Here is a 25,895-nt window from a genome sequence, read left to right as displayed (position 1 = left end):
CAGAACCACAGCTGATTGTGTAGGTCTACGCATCTCCTTTTGAGGAGGCTTTTTGAATGGGATGTGAAGTTCACTCTTCACTTATCCCAAAGATAATATTTCTTTTTAAAACCTGTTGGCTGTTGCTGTGATTGTTGTAACATTTGTGCCAACATCTATTTACACGTATTAGTGCAAACAGCTAAACTTGTTGGCAAAGGCTGTTTTCACTGAGTCTGCCCACCATTGCTCAGATATTTTACCTTTAGTACATTACCATTAGTATATTACTACTATTTATTTATATTTCATTTTTTAAATTTCGCTTAACTATTTGTAAGATTTTAGAAAGGCAACTTTATCTATAACAATGGCTTCAACACTGACAAACAGCTTGTTTTCACGATTCATAATTTTTTTTCCTGACATCACCTGAAAGCAAAAGCAGGGCACATCTGTCCGGATTCTGACTGCTCAGTTGCAGCATCGAGCGCTCAGATGTTTCCTAACATTGTTGTCTATGTCAACGCTCATCCAGGTAAATGAAACCACTTTCGTGTCCCATAACACACCTCGAATTTGCTCATATTACACACAATCGCAGCTGACACCATCCTGTTACTGATACTGACTGTATTCCTATAGTTCCTATAACTGAGCTTTTCCCCACTGAGAAAGTTCTGAAAATGACCTCTGAGGACTTTAATGTTACCGTAATAAAGGTGCAGTGTTATCTTCGTTGCAATACTGATTGTTTTGTATGTTTTCCCCCTAAACAGAAGCTTTAAAAGAATATATAGGAAATTATTATAACTTTCAAGTCAATTGAGTATTTCATGCGAACTTATTGCATGAAATTTATTTGGTGAGGTGGGGTTTATTTTGTAAAAATTACCAGCTTACAGTGCATTATTCTTACATTAAAGTACAAAGATATTTTTTTCTATGGAATAATATTTTTTGGCGACTCCTGCATAAAGGATGTGCTTAATGATATTTGCTGCTAGACTTCAGAGCGGCAAACAAAAAGGCTTAAATTTCAGACTTAAAGTCCTCTGTGTAGAGCAGAAGTCTTGCTATTTGCTCATTCCTCCACTTTAACACTGAGCTCCTGCCGGTGGGTCTCTCTAGCCCTGACGTTCTTTACAAGGGCCCCGAGCAGTGACCACCGCGGACACTGCCTTCAGCCCGTGCTTGTAGTTTTGTTAGCAGCCAGAAGGTGGTGTACAGGTCATGTTTAGGAACACAAATCTCTTTCTCCAGCCCAGTCAGTAAATCATATCTCATCAGCAAATCACAAAGTCTGTTGTTGTGAAACTCATGTTAAGGCACTACTGATCACACAAGTAGTACGGTCGTAGCACACGTTTCACTCCTGCAGCTCTGTTATGCTGTGGAGGGCATTTTACTGACATGGTTTAAGAGCAGACCCACTGTAAATCATGTTCTGAGTGATCACCTTCATCCTGCGACGAAACATTTCTATCCTGATGGGTCGGTGAAGGGTTTGATTAGTCTGAAAATGATGTGAATCATAACCTACGATCTTCACAGTCAATAAGTCAACACCCATTTGAACAGCTGTCATGTTACAGCACTCTCCACTGCCATCAAAACAGCACATGAGGGAAGAGGACTTGAAGAATCAGTTTCAAAGCACATTAAAGCTGATGTGGTGGCAACACAACACCGTACTTTATGATCCCCCTTCCTTTTAATTTGGCCCTTCCTCTCTCTACACACACACACACACACACATACGCACAGAAACATATAGTAACATATTTATATTAGCAGAATTTAACAAACAACATTCAATATGTGACACAAATATTCAGTGAACATAAACAGCACAGCAGGGAATCCCCAGGCTCTGGTACATAACCCTGCCGACAAACTGTTTTTCACAAGAATTCATTCAAAAACTGAACTACAAAACTGAGTTGTTTCTTCAGTTCTGCGGTCAGTAAGTGATTTTCTGATGAACTGATAGTCAGCGTATGTGATTTGAGTCAGACCGGGTCTAGCCTGTTTGACGAGTTTAGTGAGGCAGTTTAATCAGTTCCCTCTCACATTAACCTGACCCACCCACACTACCCTCTCTGTCTGCCCAAACAAAGTCTCCTCATTCTTACCATTTAGCATTTTTTCCCTTCTCATTCTTTTAAGACAGTGTTTGATACTTTCTGCCTCCTTTATCTCTGCCGTCTATGTCTGTGTATTTGTGTGTGTGTGTGTGTGTGTGTGAAAGAGAAAAAGCTTGATTCCTTGGTTTCTTTTGAAAAGCAAGGACACAATGGGGTCTTTCTCAGATGGGTTCTGTCTCCATTAAAGACCCTGGGAACACTGCATGGACCCCTCAACCTCCTCTTAAAGGGCCAGAGGACTCTCCGCCCTGAGCAACCTGAGAGCGCAGCAACAGTCCTTGCGTTTCCATGGGAAAAGGAGGAATCAATTATTCATGAAGGGAACGTGAATCCCGCCCATCCTACACTCTCTCTGAGTTCACCCAAACAAACTTCACTCATGTTTATCCTCTCTCCTGAGTCCTGTATGAACACGCTGTACAAACTCACCTGCAGACATAACCAGGAGAGATACATACACTGAAAAAAATGTGTCGTTTGACCAACTTGAACAAATTACTTCAACTTGTTACAAGTAATCAGTTTACTTTTTCTCAACTGAAAAAATTAAGTTTAACCAAATCAAATTTCTATAGTAAACTGAAACTAAAAATTCACTTTCAACCAAATATATATATTTTTAATTTGAAGTCACCGTTGTGGAGATAAGCGCTTGCTTTATTTGGGCACTTGACCCTTAACTTTTTAATATCAGTTTTTCTCTGGATGCTGTAACTGTGTTTCTAAAACACATTTGTTATAGCAAACATCGTTAGACATAATCTGATCAGATGTATTTGGTTATTTGTTGGTAATAATTCAGTCATTTAGTGGCTTAGTTCACTGATTGGTTTTACTTTATTATAAACCTAGAACGCTACTGCATAAAATCCTGTCCTACTTTGATATTTGAAAGTTTTTTTCAGTCATTATGCAAAAGTTATTTGAACAGGATCATGTAGACTCACAGACATCTAGAGTCTGCGTATGAATCTCAGCAATGGTGGCAATTGACAAAATATTCAGATAAACAGATCAACTCTGAAAATCACAAAACAGTCACAAAGTTTTTTTTTTTTTTTGATTGTCACCATTGTTGAGATTCATGCGCTGCTTCTTGATGTTTTGTGACTCAAACAAACTAAGTTCATAACAATTTGTGTATAACGCATGAAAAAAATCTGAATAGCTAACAGTCATATCACAAATCTAACAGCTAACATATCCAGACACCAGTGAACCAAATCACTAAATGATGATTGAACCGTCATCAGTAAGTAACCAAATTCAATTGGTCAGATTTTTCTTTAGCAAATTTTGCTCTAACAAATGTGTTTTAGAAACACAGTTACAGCAGCCAGAGGAAAACTTATATTAAAAAGTCAAGGGTTTCCACAACAGTGACTTCAAACTTTAAAAAAAAAAATACAAGTGGTTGAAAGTGAATTTTTAGTTTTAGTTGACTATAGAAGTTCAATTTGGTCAAAACTATTTTTTTCAGTTGAGAAAAAGTAAACAGATTAGTTGTAACAAGTTTAAATAATTTGTTTAAGTTGGTCCAACGACACATTATTTTCAGTGTCATTTTACTTAACTAAATATTTTACTATAGTTCAGTGACAAGATGGAAAAAGTAAAATTATTAAGTTGTATCAAGTATAAAATGTTCTTTAGAGTAACGACAAGGCAAATGCACTTTTTTTCAGTGTAACAACCAAGAGAAGATCATCTCAGATGCTCGTGTGGAGTTGGTTTTGCACTTGGGGTAAAAGTTAGCTGTACTGCTTTTAACAAGTAGTGTTTTTTTCAAACGTGTTTCCACAAATTAATATCATTTATGAAAATATATCACCTTCAAAACCTTTATGTGATTCTAATTTAAATACCAAAAGCCTTTATTTAAACCTATAGAAATAAAAGTGACAACATCCTGATAAATTTACAATTAAATTAAATGCAATTCATTAGAATAAAACACACATTGATAAAGTTACTAATTAATTTTAGGAACATTCTCTCATACAGATTTTGCACAGTTACAAGTTTAGATTTGAATAATCATTAAAGCTGAGACATAGCACATGTGGAAATATAGGACTTACATAGTGATCATTTGCCTAGACACCAGCTCTGCACATTTCATAGCATACTGGAAGAAAAAACAGGGCTTTTCTTTCAAGAACAATTTCTCTTGGAAAACTTTTTTCAAACCATTTTTTAAGTTTTAAGCCACTGCTTAAATGACTCATCCTTAGACAATTTGAGTGAAATTGAAATAAAACATACGTTGTGAGCATCTGTGCGTCATACTGCTGGTCAGTAACGCTTAGTTAAGTCTGCTAGCACTGGGTGAAGGGGGTGGCTGAGTGTGGAGCTCCGAGAGGGAGGCGCGCGGGAGGGAGGGAGAGATGGAGGAGGGGAGGAGAGAGAGACAGAATGGACAAAAGTTGAGTGGAGGAATGCGAGTTTGTCTGTAGGGGGAATAAAGGCGTCCTGATGGGAGAGCAGTTTTGGAGGCAAAAATTGGAGGAAATTCTGACATAAAAATACGCGTCGTGATTCCAAAAATAACACCACTGTGATCGGGGAACTCTGCAGCGCTTTTTGGTCTGGGCTTTGGGCGCTTCAGCCGCCTTCACCTTCAGGATTATACTAAAAAGTTTGCGCTTAAAGAAGGGAGAAAGGAATTTTAAAAAGAAGAAAGGCCGAATTAACTGCTTACGCTGCTGTTGGAAACATATTTCAGCAGATGACAATTTTGGCGACAACTTGACAGCTGCTATTTGAAACTTTTCTTTATTTCTTTCTATCTTTTTTTGCTAAGGAGTCTGTTTTTGCCCAAGAAGAATCGCTCATCTGTGGAAAGTTGAAGCGCAGTCTGAGCGCTGGAGCGATGCGATGATGATGCGATCCGTCTCTGATTCACACACGACACCGACACCGACACCGAACCGGAGCACGACCCCCAGCGCAAGCATGAGCGGCTCGAGCTTCCTCGCTCTGCTGCTCGCGACAGTGATGCGCCTCGGCTCCGCGGAGCTGCTGTCAGGTGAGAGATACACCACACCATTTCTAATCAAACCCTGTGTCATTCAGAGCATTCGCCATGACTGAATATAGTCAAATAATAAAGTCGTTGCATTGTTTCAGGACATACAGTTGTCTGAAAAAGTTTTTACACACTAGTTACTTAAAAAAAAAAAAGTTTAAATGTCATTGGATTAGATTACAATTATCACTTAGCAAGCAACGTATTTCACACAATAAACTTTCAAAAAGTACAAAAATGTTATTTTTGAAATGATAAAACAATAAATATAGTGTTGAAATGAAGATCAGTTTTGTTAGTTGAACATGTCCATAATTCACTAAAATGACCCAGGCACCAAAATTAGTGTAAAGAATTGCAATTCAGATAAATGCATGTATTTCTGAGAAAAGCTAAAGTGTCCAAAAACCTTCGGTCCACTGTACAAGCATTTTTTGGATATTATTTATCGTCAGTGCATCTCATTTTGGGGCAGACAGTAACTCTGAACATATTTATCCCTCATGTCTCTATCCATGCTACACTTTAGCTACTTGAGGAGAGCTGTGTGTGCGATTACTTTTCAAAACAATGGGACTTACTGTTTTCACCTGACAGATGGGAAACAAACAACAAAAAAAATATTGAAGGAGGGGCCTGGGATATATCTGGAGACAAGAATATCTTATTTTATCTTAGAAGAACACCCTAGCAATGCCCTAACAATAACACTGCAAGACCTTAGCAACCAACCAGAACACTCTAGTAACCGCATTGCATCATACCAGAGGAGTCGTTCATATTTTCCATCTACATTGTCTTGCACAAGATAATGGCTTTAAGTGTTTACCAGACAAACTTACAGTCTTTACATTTGTCTGTGAGCGGCCCTTATGTGTGATGTGAAACTGAGCGATGACTCGAGGCGTGATGTGATGTCTGGCAGACTGGACACTTATCAGACTCTCACATCGAAGCGCTCAGACTCTGAAGACGGGCAGCCTAAACATGCAGCATGGATGCGGGGATTCAGAAGGAATGTGGCTCGGGGGCCATTCTGAACCAGACAGGGGAAATGATGGATTGAGTTTGGGGCAAAGGGACGGATGAGGGGATCAATTTAAAAGAATGGAATAAAAAGACTCGGGAGGAGACTGCGATTGGTGGAGAAGTGAAAACATAAAGGAGGAAAGGAAGAGTGATTTGTGTTGGTCTGGTGATAACGGTAATGATTATAGGGAGGGATGTTTTCGGGGCTGCTTTTCCTGCTGGTTAGTAGTTGTCAAGTTTTACTGATGATTATTTACACTAACATTTTACAACACCTTACAAGATAATGTTAATGAGAACAGCCTGGTCTCATTCTTTATTCATAGGTATAACTACGTAACATACACTGCCGCTCAAAAGTTTGGGTCAGTAAGATTTTTAAGGGAGTCTCTTCTGCTCATCAAGGCTGTATTTATTCGATCAAAAATACAGAAAAAAACTGTAATATTGTGAAATCTTATTGCAATTTCTAAAATTGGTTTCCTATTTTAATATACTTTACTTTAAAATATAATTTATTTCTGTGACGCAGCATATCACATGATCCTTCAGAAATCATTCTAATATGCTAATCTTTTCTAACAATATAAGTCTACTATGACTTTTTATTCATTTAACACATCCCTCCTGAATAAAAGTATTTATTTCTTAAAAAAAAAAAAAGAAAGAAAAAATGTACTGACCCCAAAGTTTTGAATAGCATTGTATATTGTAACACAACATTTATTTGTTAAATAAATGCTGTTCTTTTTAACTTTTTTTATCAATCAGAGGATCCTAAAAAAAAAATATCACAGGACCCCCCCAAAAAACAAAGAAAAATTAAGCAGCACAAAGTTTTCCAAAATTGATTATAAATCAGCATATTAGAATGATTTCTGAAGATCATGTGACACTGAAGACTGGAGTAATGATGCTGAAAATACAGCTGAGCATCACAGAAATACATTATATTTTAAAGTATATTAAAATAGAAAACTGTTATTTTAAATTGCAATAATATTTCACAAAATAACTTTTTTTTGACCAAATAGATACAGCCTTGATGAGCAGAAGAAGCTTCTTTAAAAAAAAACTCTTACTAAAAATCTTACTGATCCCAAACTTTTGAGTGGCAGTATATATCGGTACAAAATGTTCATTTTTGTTCTTTGGATAGATGCAAAAATATACAATATGGACCTATTGACAGCATCTAAAATGTAAACATCATTACATATTTACAGCTAAAGAAACTTAAAATATTCTTCTCAAACTTTAACCTTACTCAAACCTAAAAATAAACACTTTATATAGAATATAAAAAGTAATATATAATGGACAGAAATATGTAGACCTGCAATGACAATTTTAGTAACAGTATAGCATTGAAAAGATATTTTGACACTTTTTGCTTATCCCACTCCAACCTCTAAACCTAACCAAAACCATGAAAAAAAAAAAAAAAAAAATATATATATATATATATATGTGTACAGTATAAAGAAAAACATAACAAATGTAATCACAATACTTAATTTATTGTGGAAATCTCAGAAGTCATACTAAAAGTAGTCCAAATGCTGATGTGTTGCAGTCGCAGTCCTCTCTAGTGCAGTGGTTCCCAATCCTGGTCCTGGAGACCCCCTACACTGCATGTTTTTGACATCTCTCTTATCTATCAAACACATTTGAGGTCTTGGAGACTTTTCTAATGAGCTGATGAGTTGAAACAGGTGTGTTTGAATAGGGAGACATCTAAAAAGTGCAGGATAGTATTCATAAATAAGGATTTGTACACATTTGGAAATATACAAATTTCATACTTATTATTAATTATAAGTATACATATTATTATTATACTTATTAAATTATAAATAGTTTTAGAATCAGTCAATACACCAGTAGTACACGTTTCAGTGTATATGCGAATGTAAGTAAATGTATGTGTGGTGGAACAACACCTTATGTAAAATACATTCAAATAAAAATGGACCTTTATTTCTTAGTTATTTATTGCAAATAAAAAGTCATTAGAGGCCATTTTTCACAATAGAAGCAGTTCTTGCTGGATTGTTTCTTTTTGTTGCGTAGACAAGAATGCAGAAATTTCTTCTTGTTGAATACAAAGTTTCAAATTAGGAGAGTAAAATGGGTTTGAAGCACCATTTTATGTTGACTTGACACACTGCGATTGAAAGGGAGGCTGCAGAGAAAAACAGATCAGGTCAGAGTTGACTGCCCACTTTCAGGCCATCATAAAAGGAGAGATGTTTAAAAGAACTAGTGAAGCTAAAAGCCGCTGTAGCAATATAAAGAAGAAAAACTAGCCATGACAGGAGGATTTAGTCGGCCTCATTTTAAATATCAACTTGGGACCCGCGTCTCTGCATTTGTGTACGTGTGTGTTCTCCTAAACCTTCCCTGAAAGACTGACCGTGTCCACATGTTGTCTGTCCCATTCATATCTGAACACACTTTGGATGGACTGAAAGGAATGTTAAAGTCTTTTAAAAAAAATAGTCCTTTAACTTAAAACTCTAAGTGTATTTGTTAAGTGTGCACCTGAATGTGAAATGAATGTTTTTTTTTTTTTTTTATGAGCCTTTTCCAAAAGTTGGTCTGATTTCTTCTTGAGAAAAGCAGGCACACGTAGATGAGGGATAGTTGTGTTTGTAAGTGTTTTAGATGCCATGTCTCATTGGATGAAATAATCTTCATGGGGTCAAAGGTTAAGGGTCAGGTCAGCGTCTGACAGCCTTGAGAAAATCCTAAACTGGAGTTAAGCGTTAAGGAATTCGGAATGAGTTGCGTCATCCGTAGCGAACCTACACGGAACTGGCCTAATGCTGGATTACACGCCTCTGGTATCTCTCCGGCTTCAGCTGCAGAGCTTGTTATCGACTCCATGTCCACACAGGAATTTAAAACATTTCAGTTCTCAAGGCAAATGAAGATGCATGGAGCCAATAGAAAGTGTTGAACAGAGAGCTGATCTACTGTCCTGCGCTCATAAAAAAATCCATGCGAGGCAGGGTTTGTGTTTTTGAATACCTCCTTTACAAAATCAGTTCACAAAGCTACACCACCTCAGTGGCATTGAAAAGGAGGTTTGACTGATAAGTTCATGTGATGTTTACTCGTACTGCGAGACAAGGGAGCAAAAACTCACTTAAATGGAAGGGCTTGAGCCGTATCTTAAGATGAAAATAACATTGATGGACTCCTAGTGACCACTAAGAACCAGGGTGGTCCTCAATCCCATCACACCTGATTCAGCCTCAGCTCATCGGTGAGACCAGTAATGGATGTGTCAGATAAGGACCAGGGTTGGGATACACTGATGCAGAACTGATCTAGTTTTATAAAGGCGTGATTTTTAATCATCAGAAAAGATGAGGAAGCCCTCCAATATGATGACTAGCTCTTCAAACTACAGCAAATAACATGCCATTAACAAAACAAAAAAAAAACAAAGCCAAAAAACACCATTTTGTGGCCATGTACCATGTTAGTAGTAGTTTGGAGCACCATGTAATGCCGTGGCGTGGAAATTATTCAGCACTTAAGTACCACACATTTGTGACCCTGGACCACAAAACCAGTCATAAGGGCCAGTTTTTTGGAAATTGAGATTTATACGTCATCTGAAAGATGAATAGATAATCTTTCCATTGATGTATGGTTTGTTATGATCGGACAATATTTGGCTGAGATACAACTATTTGAAAATCTGGAATCTGAGGGTGCAAAAAAATCAAAATATTGAGAAAATCTCCTTTAAAGTTGTTCAAATGAAGTTTTTAGCAATGAATATTACTAATTAAAAATTCAGTTTTGATATATTTATGTTAGAACATTTACAAAATATCTTCATGGAACACAATCTTTACTTAATATCCTAATGATTTTTGGCATAAAAGAAAAATCAGTAATTTTGAGCCATACAATGTATTGTTGGCTATTGCTACAAATATAGCTGTGCTGCTTATGACTGCTTCTGTGCTGCAGAGACACGTTTAATTCATCTGCTCTTCAAAACAAACAGAGGTTATGGAAGCTAAAGTGCTAAACTTGACTTTACTCTTAACCTAATGGTTTCTCCATGATTTTCCTGCACTGTTTAGGGTTACATTTTGTGGAGAGCCCTAAGAACGTGACCTCCTCTCTTGGGAAGCCAGTGGCCGTCCAGTGCGTCCTGCGAGCGGACAGCGAGGGCCAGGGGCCCCTGGATGTGCTCTGGCTGAAGGAGGGACAGCCGCTGGACTTTGCCGACACCAACCAGATGCAGTTCCCCGAAGATGAGAACGGCTGGCTGGTTATTAGTAAACTCAAGTAGGAATGCCTGTTTAATTTGGACATTTAAGCCCCGTTCATACCAAGAGCGATAACTATAAAGATAACGATATTAGCATCCACACCAGCGACCGATATTGTCTGTTCATTCTATGCGCACGCGTGTCATTCGCTTTAAATTCTCGAGCTCGTTATAGCAGGATGGATTCTGATTGGGTGTCAATGTTTGTATTGTTCATCAGCTGGAAAAAATTATTCTGGAAGTGATTCCAATGACATCGTTTCTCTGTGCTTTTATCGTTATAGCTGTAGTGTGGACTCTGCTATTCTTTAATATTGAGAAAGATTTTTAGAACTATATCTTTATTGTTATCTTTATAGTTATCGTCCTTGGTGTGAACGGGCCTTTACGCTGCCTCTCAGTGGACTGTTCTTTCTGTTTCCACCGTCCATGATCAGTGTTGCAGAAAGCTAGCATGTTACATTATTGCCTTAATGCCTAATTAAAGTACTGAATTATGATGACTCACAAATTTGTATGGAAAGTAGTATGATAGGTATGCTTATGTCACTTTTTGTCATTGACAATTTACTGAGACTCCAAAATACAAGCGCTATGATTGGTTTGCAGGTATATTTTCTTTTGTAATATGACTCTTTTGTCAGTAAACAGATTTTTTTATTAGAAAAATCGGTAACACTTTAGAACAGTAACAAATTCTCACTATTAAATAGTTGCTTATTAGCATGCCTATCGTTCACACATTATCTGTTTATTAGTATTTATAAAGCACATATTCTGTATGACCATATTCCCCTAATCCTACGCAATACCTAAATTTAACAACTACCTTACTAACTATTAATAAGCAGCTAATTAGTTTATTGAGGCAAAAGACATAGTTAATGGTTTGTTGATAGCACGAACTGAATCTTAAAATAAAGTGTGACTGAAAATCTATCAAATGGATCACGTGTGACCCCCAGCGCTGATCAAACCCAGCCCACAGACATGTAAAGCTGACTGCTGTGCCACTAGCAATGCATATGTCAGGGGTTTGATTCCCTATGACCACACGCGTTGATGAAACCGAAACACTAAAAGCGCTGAAATTTACTTGGGAGAAAAGTGTCTTCCAAGCGAATCTATTGAAATGTGCCTGCAGTTTCATATTAATATATTCTCCTCCTGCTCACAGGATAGAGGAGGTGCAGCTCTCGGATATGGGCGGCTATCAGTGTGCAGTTTCCTCTGGTGAAGAGGAGATTTTATCCACTGAGGGATACATTGAACTAGAAGGTATTTCACTTTTTGAATGTCTTACTTAAAATCCATTCTTCCAAAATACAATTTCACATGGTGACTTGATCTCCTGATTGCTGACTGGGCTGGGTCGAGACTATACCAGTAGACTCCTCTATAGTGCATTAATGATATTTCTCTCTCCCACAGGTCTCCCTCATTTCTCGGTAGAGCCGCAGCATCTGTCAGTCGTGGCTAACGAAGAGCTGAGTCTGCGCTGTGTGGCTCACGGTCCTCCTGATCCGGTGCGGGTCATCTGGCTTCAGGACGGGGCTCCTCTCAATAACCTGGATGACCCGATATCCCTGTCGCCCTCAACCCTCAACATCTCCGGTACTGACCGCACTCTACATGACTGTACACTAGGGTTGTTTTTATCAACATTTCCTTTTTAACAACAAATACCCCGTGTCCAGTGATGGGCAGTAGTGTCGCTACAAGTAGTGACGCTACTAGTTTAACTACATTTCTCAGTAGCGTGGCGGTAGCGTCACTGCTTTCTGAATCAAATAGCTTTTCTGTAGTTAAGCTCTTTTTTTGATCAAGTAGCGCGGTAGCGTCAACAAAAGCTAACGTTACATTTTCCAAAGAAAGCATTCTGAAACTCAAGCTCAAATCAGAAATAAAACAGCTATGGATCACTGATCCTGGATCAGTAAGTGACGCCACAGACACTAAAGCTCGTAACGCCATTGGCTCCTCAAGCTGTCAGTCAAACCTCATTATTCCTCCCGCCTCTTTCGTCAATGAAGTGCAGCGCACATCTCAGCTTGTTTGCAGTCTGAAGGTAAATAATGAACTGTTGATTGAATAAGTACATCGGTTTCTGTACTCAAAAAACAAAGGCTAATGCTTTTTTTGTTTGTTTTTTGTTTTTGAGGAGCGGAGAAGAGTTTCTCTAGCATGTGTTGTCAGTCACAGCCAAATAGCTCGTGCGAAGCGCTTAATCTTTCATATTATGATACTTTGGCCAAATAACAGAAAAAAACTGAACGCCCACATAATGACAGAAAACTGGGGAAAACAGGACACGAGTCAGAAAAAAAAAAAAAAAAACCTTCGCTGGTCAAATGCTTCGTATTTGAGCTTGATTTTGGTGAAATGTTTATATTAATATCTAATGACACATGCAACGATGCAAATAAACATAACCTATCTGTAGGCCTAAACATCTGGTAACACTATACAATACGATTTCATTAAAATACATTTGTTACAGTATTTATTAATCTTTGTTAATGTTAGTTAATGAAAATACAGTCGTTCATTGGTAGTTCATGTTAGTTCACAGTGCATTAACTAATGTTAACAAACAACTTTGGATTTTAATAATGCCTTAGTAAATGTTGAAATTAACATTAAGATAAATGCTGCAGAAATATTGTTCATTCTTAGTTGATGTTACACCAGATAACTAATGCTAACTACTGAACCTTATTGTGAAGTGTTACCATTTATATAAATGTATCTGTACACAATAAAGCCACAATACCAGCTACCAATAGGAGGTTTCCGGCCGACAGCAAAAATTTATTTTGCCTATGTCACAATTTGAGGTCAATCCGGCCTGCATTTGATACTGATTATGTTGCCAAATTGGCTGTTGAATAAACAATTAAACTGAACATCCCTGTCTATCTGCTTGACTGACAGTTTTATTGATCACTGAGAGAGCATTGACTTGGTATGATGTTGGTTCAATAGAATTTAAATTTTTTTTTTTTTAAATAGCTTGGATGTAGTAAACTACTTTTGCCATGTTGCCGTAGCTTATCTTGCTACATTTCCCAGGGCTGTAGCTTTAGTGTAGTGAAGCTTCATTTAAAGAAGAGTAACTGTTAGCTTAGCTCACTACATTTTTCAAGTAGCTTGCCCAACACTGCCCATGTCTTCATATTTCATAAATCAATGCTATTGTTCACCCTTTAAATTTGCCTGTGTGTTTTACAAATATTTAACTAATAAATAGTACTAAAAGGAGCCTGTGACTAAACCTCGTAACTCCACTGGATCCTCAAACCTCACCCTGAAACAAACTTGAATGAAGTGCAGTGAAATTAAGTGTTTGAACAAGTTCAGCATTTTCTTTACTGAAGAAACACTGTCTTTAAGAATAACGTCTAATGCATCTGAAGAACATTTCACCATAAACTTTGAAGAGATGCCAAATACTGTGTAACCTGTGATGCGATGCACTTACTGCCATGAATACGGCCGTACTAATGATGAACAAAACACATGGACACAAGGTTTCAGGCCAACAGTGACGACTGTTCCACATAATAGCTTACTTCAGTACTAAATACAGGGGCAGTAAAGCCTGCATACAATATAAATAATTACTTGCAGCTACTATTAGTGACGTTTGTCAGTGTAATCAGTACTATTACTATATTGCTCATTAAGAGGGGTTTGTTCACATCACTTTAATGCTGAGTATTAAGCTTTGGTGTGTAACCCGTCCTGTATTCATATTTAGACACCAGAGGCCTGTTCCATAAACTGCTTAGACTAGTACTACAAGTTAGTCATCTCAATCTTTTCTTTAAGACTGGTTCTTTAAGACATTTTTTCCTCAAGACTGGTCACACACCCACATCCACACAAACACACCCCCCCACACACACACACACACACACACACTGCAGCAGGCGGACTGTCTGGATGTTTTCCAAACGAGAATCATCCTTTGAGACGCTAGCCTTTGCTTACTGGTGAAAGAGCAGCAGGAGATGAGAGGAAGGCCGGACAGGAAGAAAGGGTGGAAGAAAAAAATGAGGAGGAGGAGGAGGAGGAAGAGGAGGAGGCCTTTGAAAACCTGCCACAGCAGAGTGCCACATACAGCCTGTGTTGTTGTTCCAGCTGTACTGAGCTGAAGAGAGAGAGAGAGGGAGAGAGAGAGAGAAAGAGAGAGGGAGAGAGAGTGAGAAAGAGAGAGAGAGAGAGAGAGAGAGAGAGGGAGAGGGAGAGAAAGAGAGAGAGAGAGAGAGAGGGAGGGAGAGAAAGAGAGAGAGTGAGAAAGAGAGAGGGAGAGAGAGAGAGAGAGAGGAGAGAAAGAGAGAGAGAGAGAGAGAGAGAGAGAGAGAGAGAGAGAGAGAGAGAGAGAGAGAGAGAGAGAGAGAGAGAGAGAGAGAGAGAGAGAGAGAGAGAGAGAGAGAGAGAGAGAGAGAGAGAGAGAGAGGGAGAGAAAGAGAGGAGGAGAGAGAGAGAGAAAGAGAGAGAGAGAGAGAGAGAGAGAGAGAGAGAGAGAGAGAGAGAGAGAGAGAGAGAGAGAGAGAGAGAGAGAGAGAGAGAGAGAGAGAGAGAGAGAGAGAGAGAGAGAGAGAGAGAGAGAGAGAGAGAGAGAGAGAGAGAGAGAGAGAGAGAGAGAGAGAGAGAGAGAGAGAGAGAGAGAGAGAGAGAGAGAGAGAGAGAGAGAGAGAGAGAGAGAGAGAGAGAGAGAGAGAGAGAGGGAGGGAGAGAGAGAGGAGGCTTTGACTCATCATGGATAACTGACCATTAGTGGTGGATTCACATCTTTGGAATGAGACACTTCTGCTTGCACACACACACACACACACACACACTCACTGACTCACTTTCATTGAAGAATTTCATAAACTAAAATGGCAGTTCTTTCCGTCCATAGCATGCCGCAGCAGCCACACACACACACACACACACACACACCGGCCATCACAAGCTGAATGTTAAACACTCCCTAAAGCATTCAGTTCTGTCTGCTATAATGCTGCTTGTACTTATGGTCAGGGGTTTGATTAAAAAAAGTATTTAATTTTACTTTTTTTCCTTCCAGATAACAAAAAAGCAAAAACACAAATCAATCACACAAAACACCTAGTGACCACATAGCAAACACCTCATACTTCACGGCCACAGGTTCTGCACAAGAACACTAGTAATTGCATTGTGGGAAAGTGTATCATGATGCTGTGAGGTTCTTTCGGTGTTGTATTATGTGGCAAAAGTGTGTTTAGTTGAGCAGTGAATGGGTTTACATGTTTCTTCTGAATCTGTGCTGATGAAGACAGATTGTGTTTTTAGGGAAGGAAATAAATGAGATGAAACTGAATGTGGCTTGTGCTGAACTCTCTTTCTCTCTATCTCTCTCTCACACACACACACACACACACACACACACACACACACACAGCACTCAGCCCTTGTCCATCAGAATTTGATCTGGTGACCCTTGATATTGAACTTTTGTGGCCTTTCAACAATGGTCACACAGTGTTCCTCAATGACACACATGAGTTATTTTCACTGAAAGTGTGAAGAATGCTGTGTGTGAGAAAGACAGCCTTCATTTGACATGTTTCTGTGAATGTCAGCATGTGCAGTGTGTGTGTGTGTGTGTGTGTCTTCAGTGTTTTCCTGAAAGCAGAAGTAGTTATTTTCAAATCAGCTCTTTTTTAATTCTCCAAATGAATGCATGTTTACATCCAGATTCTGAAACTCAAGCACAACCCAACACAAGTTTTTTTGGGACTGGTTTTCTCATCCATGGTGTTTTTCTCCTCGACAGGTTTGAATAAAACCAGCTCTTTCTCCTGTGAAGCGCACAATCGTAAAGGTGTGGCGTCGTCTGGCACAGGTGTTGTGACCGGTGAGTGTGACGTCCTGAAGTGCGTGACCAAGGCCCTGTTTGCACCGGTCATTAACAACTGGTCAGTCAAGGCATTGGCTCACGTGGGTCTACAGCTCATGGGTTTTCAGTGCACTATAGCCTTTAATGTGGTAAAAAGCATAAACCTTTTTTTTTTCTTATTTAAGTATGTTTTTTTTTTTTTGATATGCATAAACAATTTTTCATAAATATATATGAAATATATGCAGGGTTCTCCATGAGGAATGTATGCAATATTGCTGTACAATTTGTTAAAATCAGGCTGTGTACAGTATACTTTGGGATTTAGTGCTCAGTTTGGATTTACTGTTCATAGCCGATTTAAAAAAAAATAAATAAATAAAAACTATTACATTGTTTTTTAAATATGGCCAGTATCAGATACCAGCGTGAAAAGGTCACGGTCGTCATACAGACGTAAACACAGAGGCCAGTGAGGTCAGCGTTTACTTGTTCAGCGAGACGAGGAAAGATATCAAAAATGGTAATTATTTAGGAAACGAGCACTCAAGCTCTGCTTGTGTATAGCCCATAACGGCTCACTGTCTCGAATACAAAAGATCAGATTCCATGCTGATTGTGCAATCTCATATGAGATTAAAAAACTCAAAAAATCTGATCTTTTGCTGCCGTCTGAATGTAGCCAAAGTGTGGAAACAAAAATAGATTTGAGCTATTTTTATCAGTCAATGTTTATGTAAAAACAGTACTTTTTGTCTTTTTGTCTAGTTCTTCCTTCCCAGCCCCGTGACATTAAAGCTGAAGAAATCACAAATTCAAGTATCCGTCTGTCTTGGCACATGGGCTTCGGAGGAATTTATCCCATCAGCCACTGCATTGTTCAGGTACCTGACAAAATCTTTCAATAGATCAACATCAGCACGAGTGATTGTGTCAATATGTGTGTTTGTTTGTATCATTTGACGGTTTTGTGAGTCAGAACCCTTTTCCTACACACACATGCTGCTTGATCATGCTGTGGAGTATCACATTTCACACATCGAGAGAGGCCCGTTCCACTCACTGCTGAGGCCCAGCTCCCCGTGTTCGGGGGCCCTGTTAGGACGAGTGTGTGTGTGTGTGTGTGTGTGTGTGTGTGTCATGCACTCCCCTTCGCCTGAGCACCACCCCAAAGTGCCTGGTTCTAATAAAAACAGGCTCTTGTGTCTGATCCCGCACCCCTCCTCTGTTCCTCAGTTCCACACAACCCAACGGCCCAAACTGAGACTAAACACACAAACCTGAGGAACTGACGGATAATAAAAATGGAAGAGAGAGAACAAAGGAGGAACCAGAATATGTGAACAGAACTCAACTGACATGAGAGAGAGAAAGAAAGAAAGCATTACAAATCTATTACAATTTAATTCAGGGGTTTGGCAGCCATTGAAAGCTTTCATGTTTGTATATATTTAGACATATACAGGTTATATCAAAAAAAAAAAGTTTTGAAAAAAAAAGAAAAAAGACTGGATATATATGTAATATATTTGGTATGTATACAGTATATTACAATACTTTTGCTCGGTGTAATGGTATGTGCTGTTTAAGGCTTTATAATGAATGAATTAACATTAATGTCTTTTCCTCACATCCTTTGGCTAGCGTTACAGTAAATGATCAGAGCTGCTGACTGTTTATAAATGATAAATGAAAACAACTGAACAGCTTTCAGTTATTCCGTAATTACTGAAATACTGCATGGCTACTCATTTTATTTTTACTTTTTAATCATTATTCCCCCAAAATTAAGAAACATTTCAGAAACGTGCATCTAATTTTCCTCGTTTTATCAGTTTGTTCACTCCTGAATTGATCTAGAAGGAATGGGGACATCTGTCAGCTCAAGTCCAGAAATGCTTCAGGTTATTGTGAACGCTGGTCTGGATGAACTGAGCGGTCATGGGGGAATTCAGCAGCGCGGTGAGTCAGTGACCAGCGCTGTTCGCTCTGTTCACTGACTCACGTGTGACTCTTCACTGCAGAATGAAAGCCTTCACCGTGATCCGGAAGAACAGCTTTGAGCGTTATGACACATCTGCTCTTTCGCGCCGCAGCACATGAGTCAGTTCTTTCATTCACCGGCTCAGACTACATTAGGATAAACACTCTGCACATTATAACTCCGTGTGTATTATTGTGCAGACGTTTGAAGTTTGTGTTGATGGAAAGTTTGGCCTCAGGGAATGTGAGGAAAACAGAAGAGATGAGACACGTGTATAAATACAAATTTACTCGTTCTGTTTTCCTCACTTTCCCTGTGGCAGCACTAAAACTATAGTCATATAGTTATTTTATTCAATTTGCTTACTGTAAAGTAAAAAAATAAGTATAGTTAGCAAGTAATGAAAAAACAAACTATTCTGATGCATACTTACTATTACACTTTTTATTTGAAAATATATACTATTGTTTGTTTTTCACTTTACATTAATGATAATTGAGGGGCAAGATATGCTTATGCCAGAATGATTTATTTAGCATTATTGATCAGAATCATTTATTTTTAATATGACCCTAGACATTTCTAGAGTTTCACACTTTGTTTTTGGCTGTTTTCGGTTTTATTTCTGGCTTACACTTGTGTGCAACCTGAATTCTATGGAATTCTGGTGATCATTTTGAGTCAAGCAATAAAGCTTTTGTTGGTTTTTAAAGCCAACTCTTTCTTTCCTCTCTGTAGTTTTTTACTGTAATTCCCGCAGCCGAGAATGATTTGAAGCCGTATAGCTGCGGGTAGGTGGTTTGTTTTCTGCCAGTGTTTGATGTTTGTTGCATCGGCAGCATGTTTCTGGGGCTGAGCGAGCTGTTTTCACATGTCCCGCTGCGTGTCTCCAGGTGGAGATGACTTGTGTGTGTGTGTGTGTGTGTGTGTGTCAGCTCAAAGGTCAGCTCAGGAAGACTGCAGACTACATGCTTATGTGTTTATGTATTATAGGTATATTCTGGCTTCAGTATAACTCACAGGAGAAGTGTCTTTTTTCTCTCATGTCACACATGTAAACCTGGTAACCAACAAGAAATGGGACAAAAATTTGTTTAAAATTTAAAATTTTAACAAACTTGTAAGTCATATTTTATGCTGAATATTCCTGCATTTACTCTGACATCAGCACAGGATTCTGGGTAAAGGAGAAGTGATCGCTTCTTCTTTGTCCTGAACAGAAAGTGAATGTCACATATTTCACTCAAGATATCAGTGCTTATTTCCTGTGTGTCAAAACACCAAACATTCCTCTTGCCTCATTTCTTAAAATAATTTTCCAAAGATAAATACTTCATAAAAGTCTGCACACTCTCATATGCAAGATAAAAGACATTTACTGAATAAACAAGGCACCAAGGCAAAAAAAAAAAAAAAAAAAATTAAATTAAATAAATTTCCACAGAAACAGGATGGCCATTCAATATACTGATTGTTTGTAGAGTGAAATTTGTTGAAGTGCGAATTGAAAAAAAGTTTCTCTATTTTAATATTTTGAATGTACAGTAGGCTATATTTGCAAATAATGAAAGCATTTGATCATTTAAAAATCTGTTCTGCGAGGCCCCTAGGAGATCTTCATCCCTGTTATAGTTAAACCATTTTGTTAAATATCTTTCAGGTTAAAGCATCTGGTGAGGACTCTGATGAGCTGATCTCCAGTCAGACGGTCAGCGCGCCGGTCACCAGCCGTCTGATCTCGGGTCTGGAGGCCTTCAGCCGCTATGATCTCAGACTGGCCTGCCGGAGCAGCGAGGGCGTCTCTAACTGGACGGCCTGGATGAGCGTCAGCACCAGCGAAGGAGGTAAGCACCTCTTTCTCAAAACATGCTGCACTGCTGGAGAAGTGTGTTTACAGTAGAGAGATGTGTGAGGTCTGTCTCTGCTGAACTCAGAACGAGCAGGGAAGCAGAAAGACAGAGGACTGTATGGTGAAGTGCATTAGAGATGGAAACTGAAAGCAAGGAGCAATCAGGAATGAACAAGATGCCCTTTCCTAATGCACACTTCATCCTGAGGCCTGGCGGGTCTGTAGGTTCGGGTGTGTGTTTTCTGTGAAGGTTCTGCTCTGGCTGTGTTCACATCAGCACTGCGCGTGTGCTGGAGCTGTAGTAAGTTTTTCCATGCCAGATTACTGAAGGAGTGTTTGTAGGAGAGAGTGAGGTGGGTGTTGGGTACTTCCCATAAATTGGCATTATGAAATGTCTCTTGGAAACAAGCGGCCGTGAGCGAGCTTTAACACACACAAACGGTGAGAAACGGAGACACGGCTTGTTACCGTGAGCACAAGAAGGATCTGAAGCTCCATGTAAATATACAGTTTTATTCCTTTAAATGTTGTTTCCTTGTGGTTGCTCCTTTCATTTATTCATTTCATTTAGACTCTTTTATGTAAAGGGGATGCATTCCAGTTTTTAGTGTTACAATACTTTTTCATATCCCAGCTTAAAACACAGATCCCACAGTTATGAGCCAATCCTAAATCAGAACACTGATCTGTTTGTCTGACTTTATACCTGACTAATGACACACAGGGAGTCTTACAACACATGAGTCATTATTCATACCATTTGGTAACGCTATTGGAAATATTTAAGATCTGTCTGACTTTTGATCGCAGACTTGGCCAATCACAGCACGGGAGAAGCATGTCTAGGCCTAGGAGGTCTGCTTAGCCTGCTTAGCTGGGGCCTAAAAAAACACTTCACTTTCAGTAATTTATTTGTGTGTCTGCATCGACACCATCAGATGAGAAAACTTGACCTGAATTAAGCTATTGAGCTGCTTTACAGCTGAATCACATCTTGCAGCATCAGCACTGTTATTGAACTGAACTGAATCAACAGCGAATCGACTAAAGATGAATAACACTGCCGCCTATTGCCTACAGCTCAGGGGCGTAGCCATCATTTCTGAAGTGAGGGGGACAGAAATGTTATATATATATATAATAATGATTTGTTTATATACTACAAACACTTTTTTTTTTTTTTATCACATAATAGTTTCTATATTGTAATAAATGCTATGTCAAATAGCACTGCATTGTTCATATGCTTTATTTATTACCTGGAGATGACTTGAAAAACACAAATGAACCATATATTGTCGCAATCGTGTATTTAATCATGTTTTCATGATTCCAAACGTTTCTGTTTTTCTGTGAAAACAACTGTTCAATAAAGCGATAGCTGGACGCTTTTGTCCATATTAGGAATTTTCTGGTACAATTTTCTGCGCGAGAGTGCCCTCCGGCTTCGAGTATGAATGAAACTTACACTGCACAGAGTGTTTAGCGCTCATCTCGCCTTATTCTGGGTCTGAATAAAACATCAGGTCATGCACAGACTATCCTGTCTCTTTGAATTTAAATCTATATTTCACACCAGCCCTTGAAAACTGGAAGGACGCGAAAAGAACAAGTCTCTGTAGTTCATTTTCAATCAGAGACATAGAACTCTATTCAAGCCGTGCTCGTACAGCCGAGATCCCGTCGCTGGTGGTGTGCCAAGCGATTCGTAGTCAGTGCTTTGAACAAGGTCCGGCTCCGGACACCGAATTCCAATCACCTCATTTGGCGGATCCCCCTCATTCACGCACCAATGAAAGATGTTCATGTCAGGGTTATTATAGTTTTGCATTTTTAAATTTGTTTTTATTTTAATATCGTTTCGTTTTTATTAGTTTCATTAATAATTTGGTTAATTTTAGTTTAGTTTTTATTTTGTGAACAGATTTCTAGTTTTTATACAGTTTAGTTTCAGTTTTAATTTTAGTTTTAAATGAAAGTTTAGCAGAATTAACAGAACACTTCCAGAGCGCAGAGCAAAGGCATTTTAATTTAAGCTGATTGACGCAAACCTCTAGCGACACAAAATTAAAGCATGAAGAGATTAGAAAGGTGTTTAGTTAGGTGTTCAAAAACTGCTGTTGGTTTGACTTTTTTTTTTCTTTCTTTCTTTGCCTAAATGCCTTTATTTTCGTTAAATACAGTTCTTAATATTTTCCTGTTTAAACATGTATACAACATTTCTTACATTTCAACTAATTTAACAAGCATTTTAGAAGTAAAAATTAAACATTTAATCGCCGCGAAAAGACCGATGCAGCTCATTTAGGTGACTTGGTTTGCTTTACATAAAATAAAATTATTTACAGCAAAGAAACCGTTTAATAGATTAAATAAAACATACACAAACCTATTTTTGACCAAAGAAATGGAAGTCGGCGGCACTGAGAATTAGGCTACTCTCACCTGAAGAGAATGCAAAATATCTGCGCTCATTACAAATGCTTTGTTGCGCTGGGTTACACAAAAACTACCCAAATACTAAAAAATGTTGCAATAAAATAACCATGAATTTTAGAGTATATTGTGCACACTATAAAAGCAACTGATGCAAGCTGGTAATCACTTAAGTGGCTTCACCAAGTGATTGCGTGAATGCTCTGTTACCTCTCCATCCTCTGATCACTTGCCGGATCCGTCACCCCGTTTTATTCCGGGACCTCGCAATTTACAATATAAACACTGCTTGTATAGCATTATAAATATGATAAAGGCTAAATATCTAGGCTACCTGGCTAAAAAACAAAACACGGTATTGGATGTACGTAGGCCTATTTAATAGATTACACTTGGTCCACCTGTGTCTCTCCCGCGCTTTCTCTCACACACACATGCTATAATGCTACTTTTCAGAAGCGTGTGTCGGGCTTTAAAACTCATCAGACATCACCAGCAGCAAAAGTCATTCATGTCCGGATAGTTTTGATGACATTTATGTATGTACATGTTTTGCATGTAGAGTAGCCTATTGACGCGGCTCAGGTTGGGGGCGGCGCGGGAGCGGCATTACTACAAAGCAAAGTTCATTTAGATTTAGAATAGCTAAGGGATGATAACTTGTTGATATGAGTGCAATAATTCCAAACGAATGCCCAAAAGATAAACTAAAATCACTGTCCTTTTTGCCGCCATGACTGTGCTGCCGCCCTAGGCCTATTCCGCATATATGCACGCGCCGGCTCTGACTCCAACGCCACTCCAGGTTTTCATTTCCCTCAGCGCTCACATCTGCTCCAGAGCACGATGAGTATGACACAAACACTGTGTGTATTGGTGCTGTACTCAAATGATGGAGGTGGAATGGGTTTGGAATCTCATGCTGTCTTTAAAAAGGTTACATTTGTGATTCTCTTTCCCTGTTTGTTCTGCTTGACTGGATTTAGTTTTCCTCCTCTTTTCGATCTCCAGTGAATAACTGGCGTCACCGCTGTGTCAGTGTGTGGGACGTGCGAGACACGGGAAAGATGGAGGAGTGAAGGAGACACTTCAGATTTTCCAGGAGAGGGTTTTGCTGGACAGTGAGACAGTGTTTGGCTGTACTGGGCTGTGTGTGTTTATACTTGTGTGTGTGTGTGTGTGTCGGTGTGCTGCTGTTAGTGTTGGTTTGTGTGTTATTAACATGTTTATTATGTTAGCCCAGGCTGACGGCACCCCTTCACTCTCAAATGCCAATGCCATTTTGTTGTCCCTCTTTTGCCTTGTCTTTCAGTCTCTCCATGAGAACAATCACAAATTAAACGTGTCCCAATAGGGCTGGGTTACAGTATGTGACAATTTACAATGCAGCGTTAGAAATGTGTCATACTGTTTACACTGCAGTATATATATATATTTTCACAGCATGGGACTGCATTTAGTTAATGCAAGGAGTAACACGCACGCACACACACACACACACGCACTCACACACACGCACTCACACACACACACACACGCACACACACATTTGTATTTGATAACTGAGAGCAATATCATGCAGCTTGAGCTATAAAAAAAATAGCAAACTTGGAGCGATCAAATTTTCATCTGTCTCTTTGTCTTTGCACTAATTCTACAAATTATCTTCAAGAAAGAATTTCCTGCTTTTTTTCTGTCCTCCCCGTTTCATCTAGCAGCTCTGTCTCGTCTGCCCTGACATTACGTGACCTTTGATTTGTTCTTGCCAAAAAAAGAAGGGATGAAATACAGACATGCACACACTGTGGGAAAAGTGAATGAGGCAGAGGGGATTCTGTGATGGATAGAACAGGAAAAAGAGGAGGAGGGGTTTATGAAAGAAGAAAAACATACTCTTTGCTAGTTTCCCAGAGTCCCACATCCCCAGGGATGAGAAAACCAGAGAGAGAGAAACAAAGCTGATCGCTGATATCCCAATGAAATTGGTTTGGCATGTTCTGTTTGAACGGATTAACTCAAACCTGAACTTACATAATCATAATCACACATCTACTCTTCTCCACCAGCGTTGGGAAATCTACTTTAAAGTGTTTGCCCAGATGCAATCTACTCAGAAGTGAAAGTAGTTCAGCTGTAGTCAGGATGAACTATATTGAATGAGTTCATATCTTTTTAAATATAGAAGTGTTAGATTATGTCATTTAAGCAATATTTTTCTTTTTCAATAATAATGATGGTTTTTGCATGAATTAAACATCTCAACTGAGGACTAGCATTAAACAGATATATTTACACTGAATAAAACTTGCTATAATGTAACAGAGAAGGCAGTTATAAACAGCAGTGTTTAGCTGGACAAAAAAACTCTTCACCACGTACTGGAAAAAGTAACTTAAAACTGGAAAATTTACACTATCTTGCTCCTGAAAAAAGAAGCATAAGTTAATGTAATTAACTTAATTAGAAATGATAACTTTGGTTATTCGCTAACACAGTTCTCTACATAATACAAGTGACTGTCTGCCACACTATGGCCTCGTACACTAGATTCAGGAGTGTCAAGTGCACTTAAATACCGGAGTGAATTCCCGAAATACTAAGTTCCATTAGTGTCTGAAAAACGAATCACTCCTGAAATTGCGATGTTTGACGGTGCACCACTAAAGTGGGCAGATTTGTGCTACAATACCTCTGGATTTCCAAAAGAAAGCATTTGGCTTTATTCATATTTATTTTGTGCTTGCCCTTGTTTGCTGTATTTTTATTTTTTATTTTTGCAAGATCTGGCAACACAAATTAATCAAGGCTCATATTCTTGCATTGCGCACACATAAGGAAAAAACAACGCCATTAACAACTAGTTCTTCAGTTCAGTTTCGTACACACTGCATAGCCTATTGTAAATGTGTTTTTCACTACCACCGAGTTTTTCAGGAGATAATTGGGCTGTAGAATGCGGTTGTCACTCCAGTAAATGTGTGAAATGTATGTGAACAGAACAGGATTAAGCACGAAAATGTGAATTGCCAACCGAGTTTAGCTGGAGTGTGTACGCGCCTATTTTTCTATAAACACAGCCCCAGTCTGCATGAGAAAAACCTTTCTGAAAGCAGATTTTATACCGCATGCCACCGCAAACAGTAAACAACATAATTTGTGACTAATTGCTTTAAGACTGAGGTTCATGCCTTGTAAAGCAGCACGTGTGAAACGCTCCACTCATTTCTTAGTTAAACAGTTCGAAATGCTGGTGCATCTCAACATGTCCAGGTCA

General features: G+C 38.7%; 1 protein-coding gene across 1 annotated transcript in view; it reads left to right on the top strand.

The window, feature by feature from the left end:
- Positions 1–4,563: 4,563 nt before the first annotated feature.
- The window catches only part of LOC131554399 (tyrosine-protein kinase receptor UFO), a 40,913-nt gene continuing 19,581 nt past the window's right edge, over positions 4,564–25,895 (top strand). Inside the window, exons 1-7 of the mRNA XM_058799769.1 lie at positions 4,564–5,154; positions 10,290–10,497; positions 11,658–11,758; positions 11,912–12,094; positions 16,290–16,370; positions 17,121–17,236; positions 19,997–20,180. Of these exons, the coding sequence (XP_058655752.1) occupies positions 5,004–5,154; positions 10,290–10,497; positions 11,658–11,758; positions 11,912–12,094; positions 16,290–16,370; positions 17,121–17,236; positions 19,997–20,180 (1,024 nt within the window). The 5' untranslated portion in view covers positions 4,564–5,003. The remainder of the gene's footprint in view (positions 5,155–10,289; positions 10,498–11,657; positions 11,759–11,911; positions 12,095–16,289; positions 16,371–17,120; positions 17,237–19,996; positions 20,181–25,895) is intronic.

This window comes from Onychostoma macrolepis, chromosome 15, assembly GCF_012432095.1.
Source record: "Onychostoma macrolepis isolate SWU-2019 chromosome 15, ASM1243209v1, whole genome shotgun sequence".
NCBI classification, from domain to species: domain Eukaryota; kingdom Metazoa; phylum Chordata; class Actinopteri; order Cypriniformes; family Cyprinidae; genus Onychostoma; species Onychostoma macrolepis.
The sequence above is the reverse complement of the archived record's forward strand: the minus strand, read 5'-3'. Positions and strand labels throughout refer to the sequence as shown.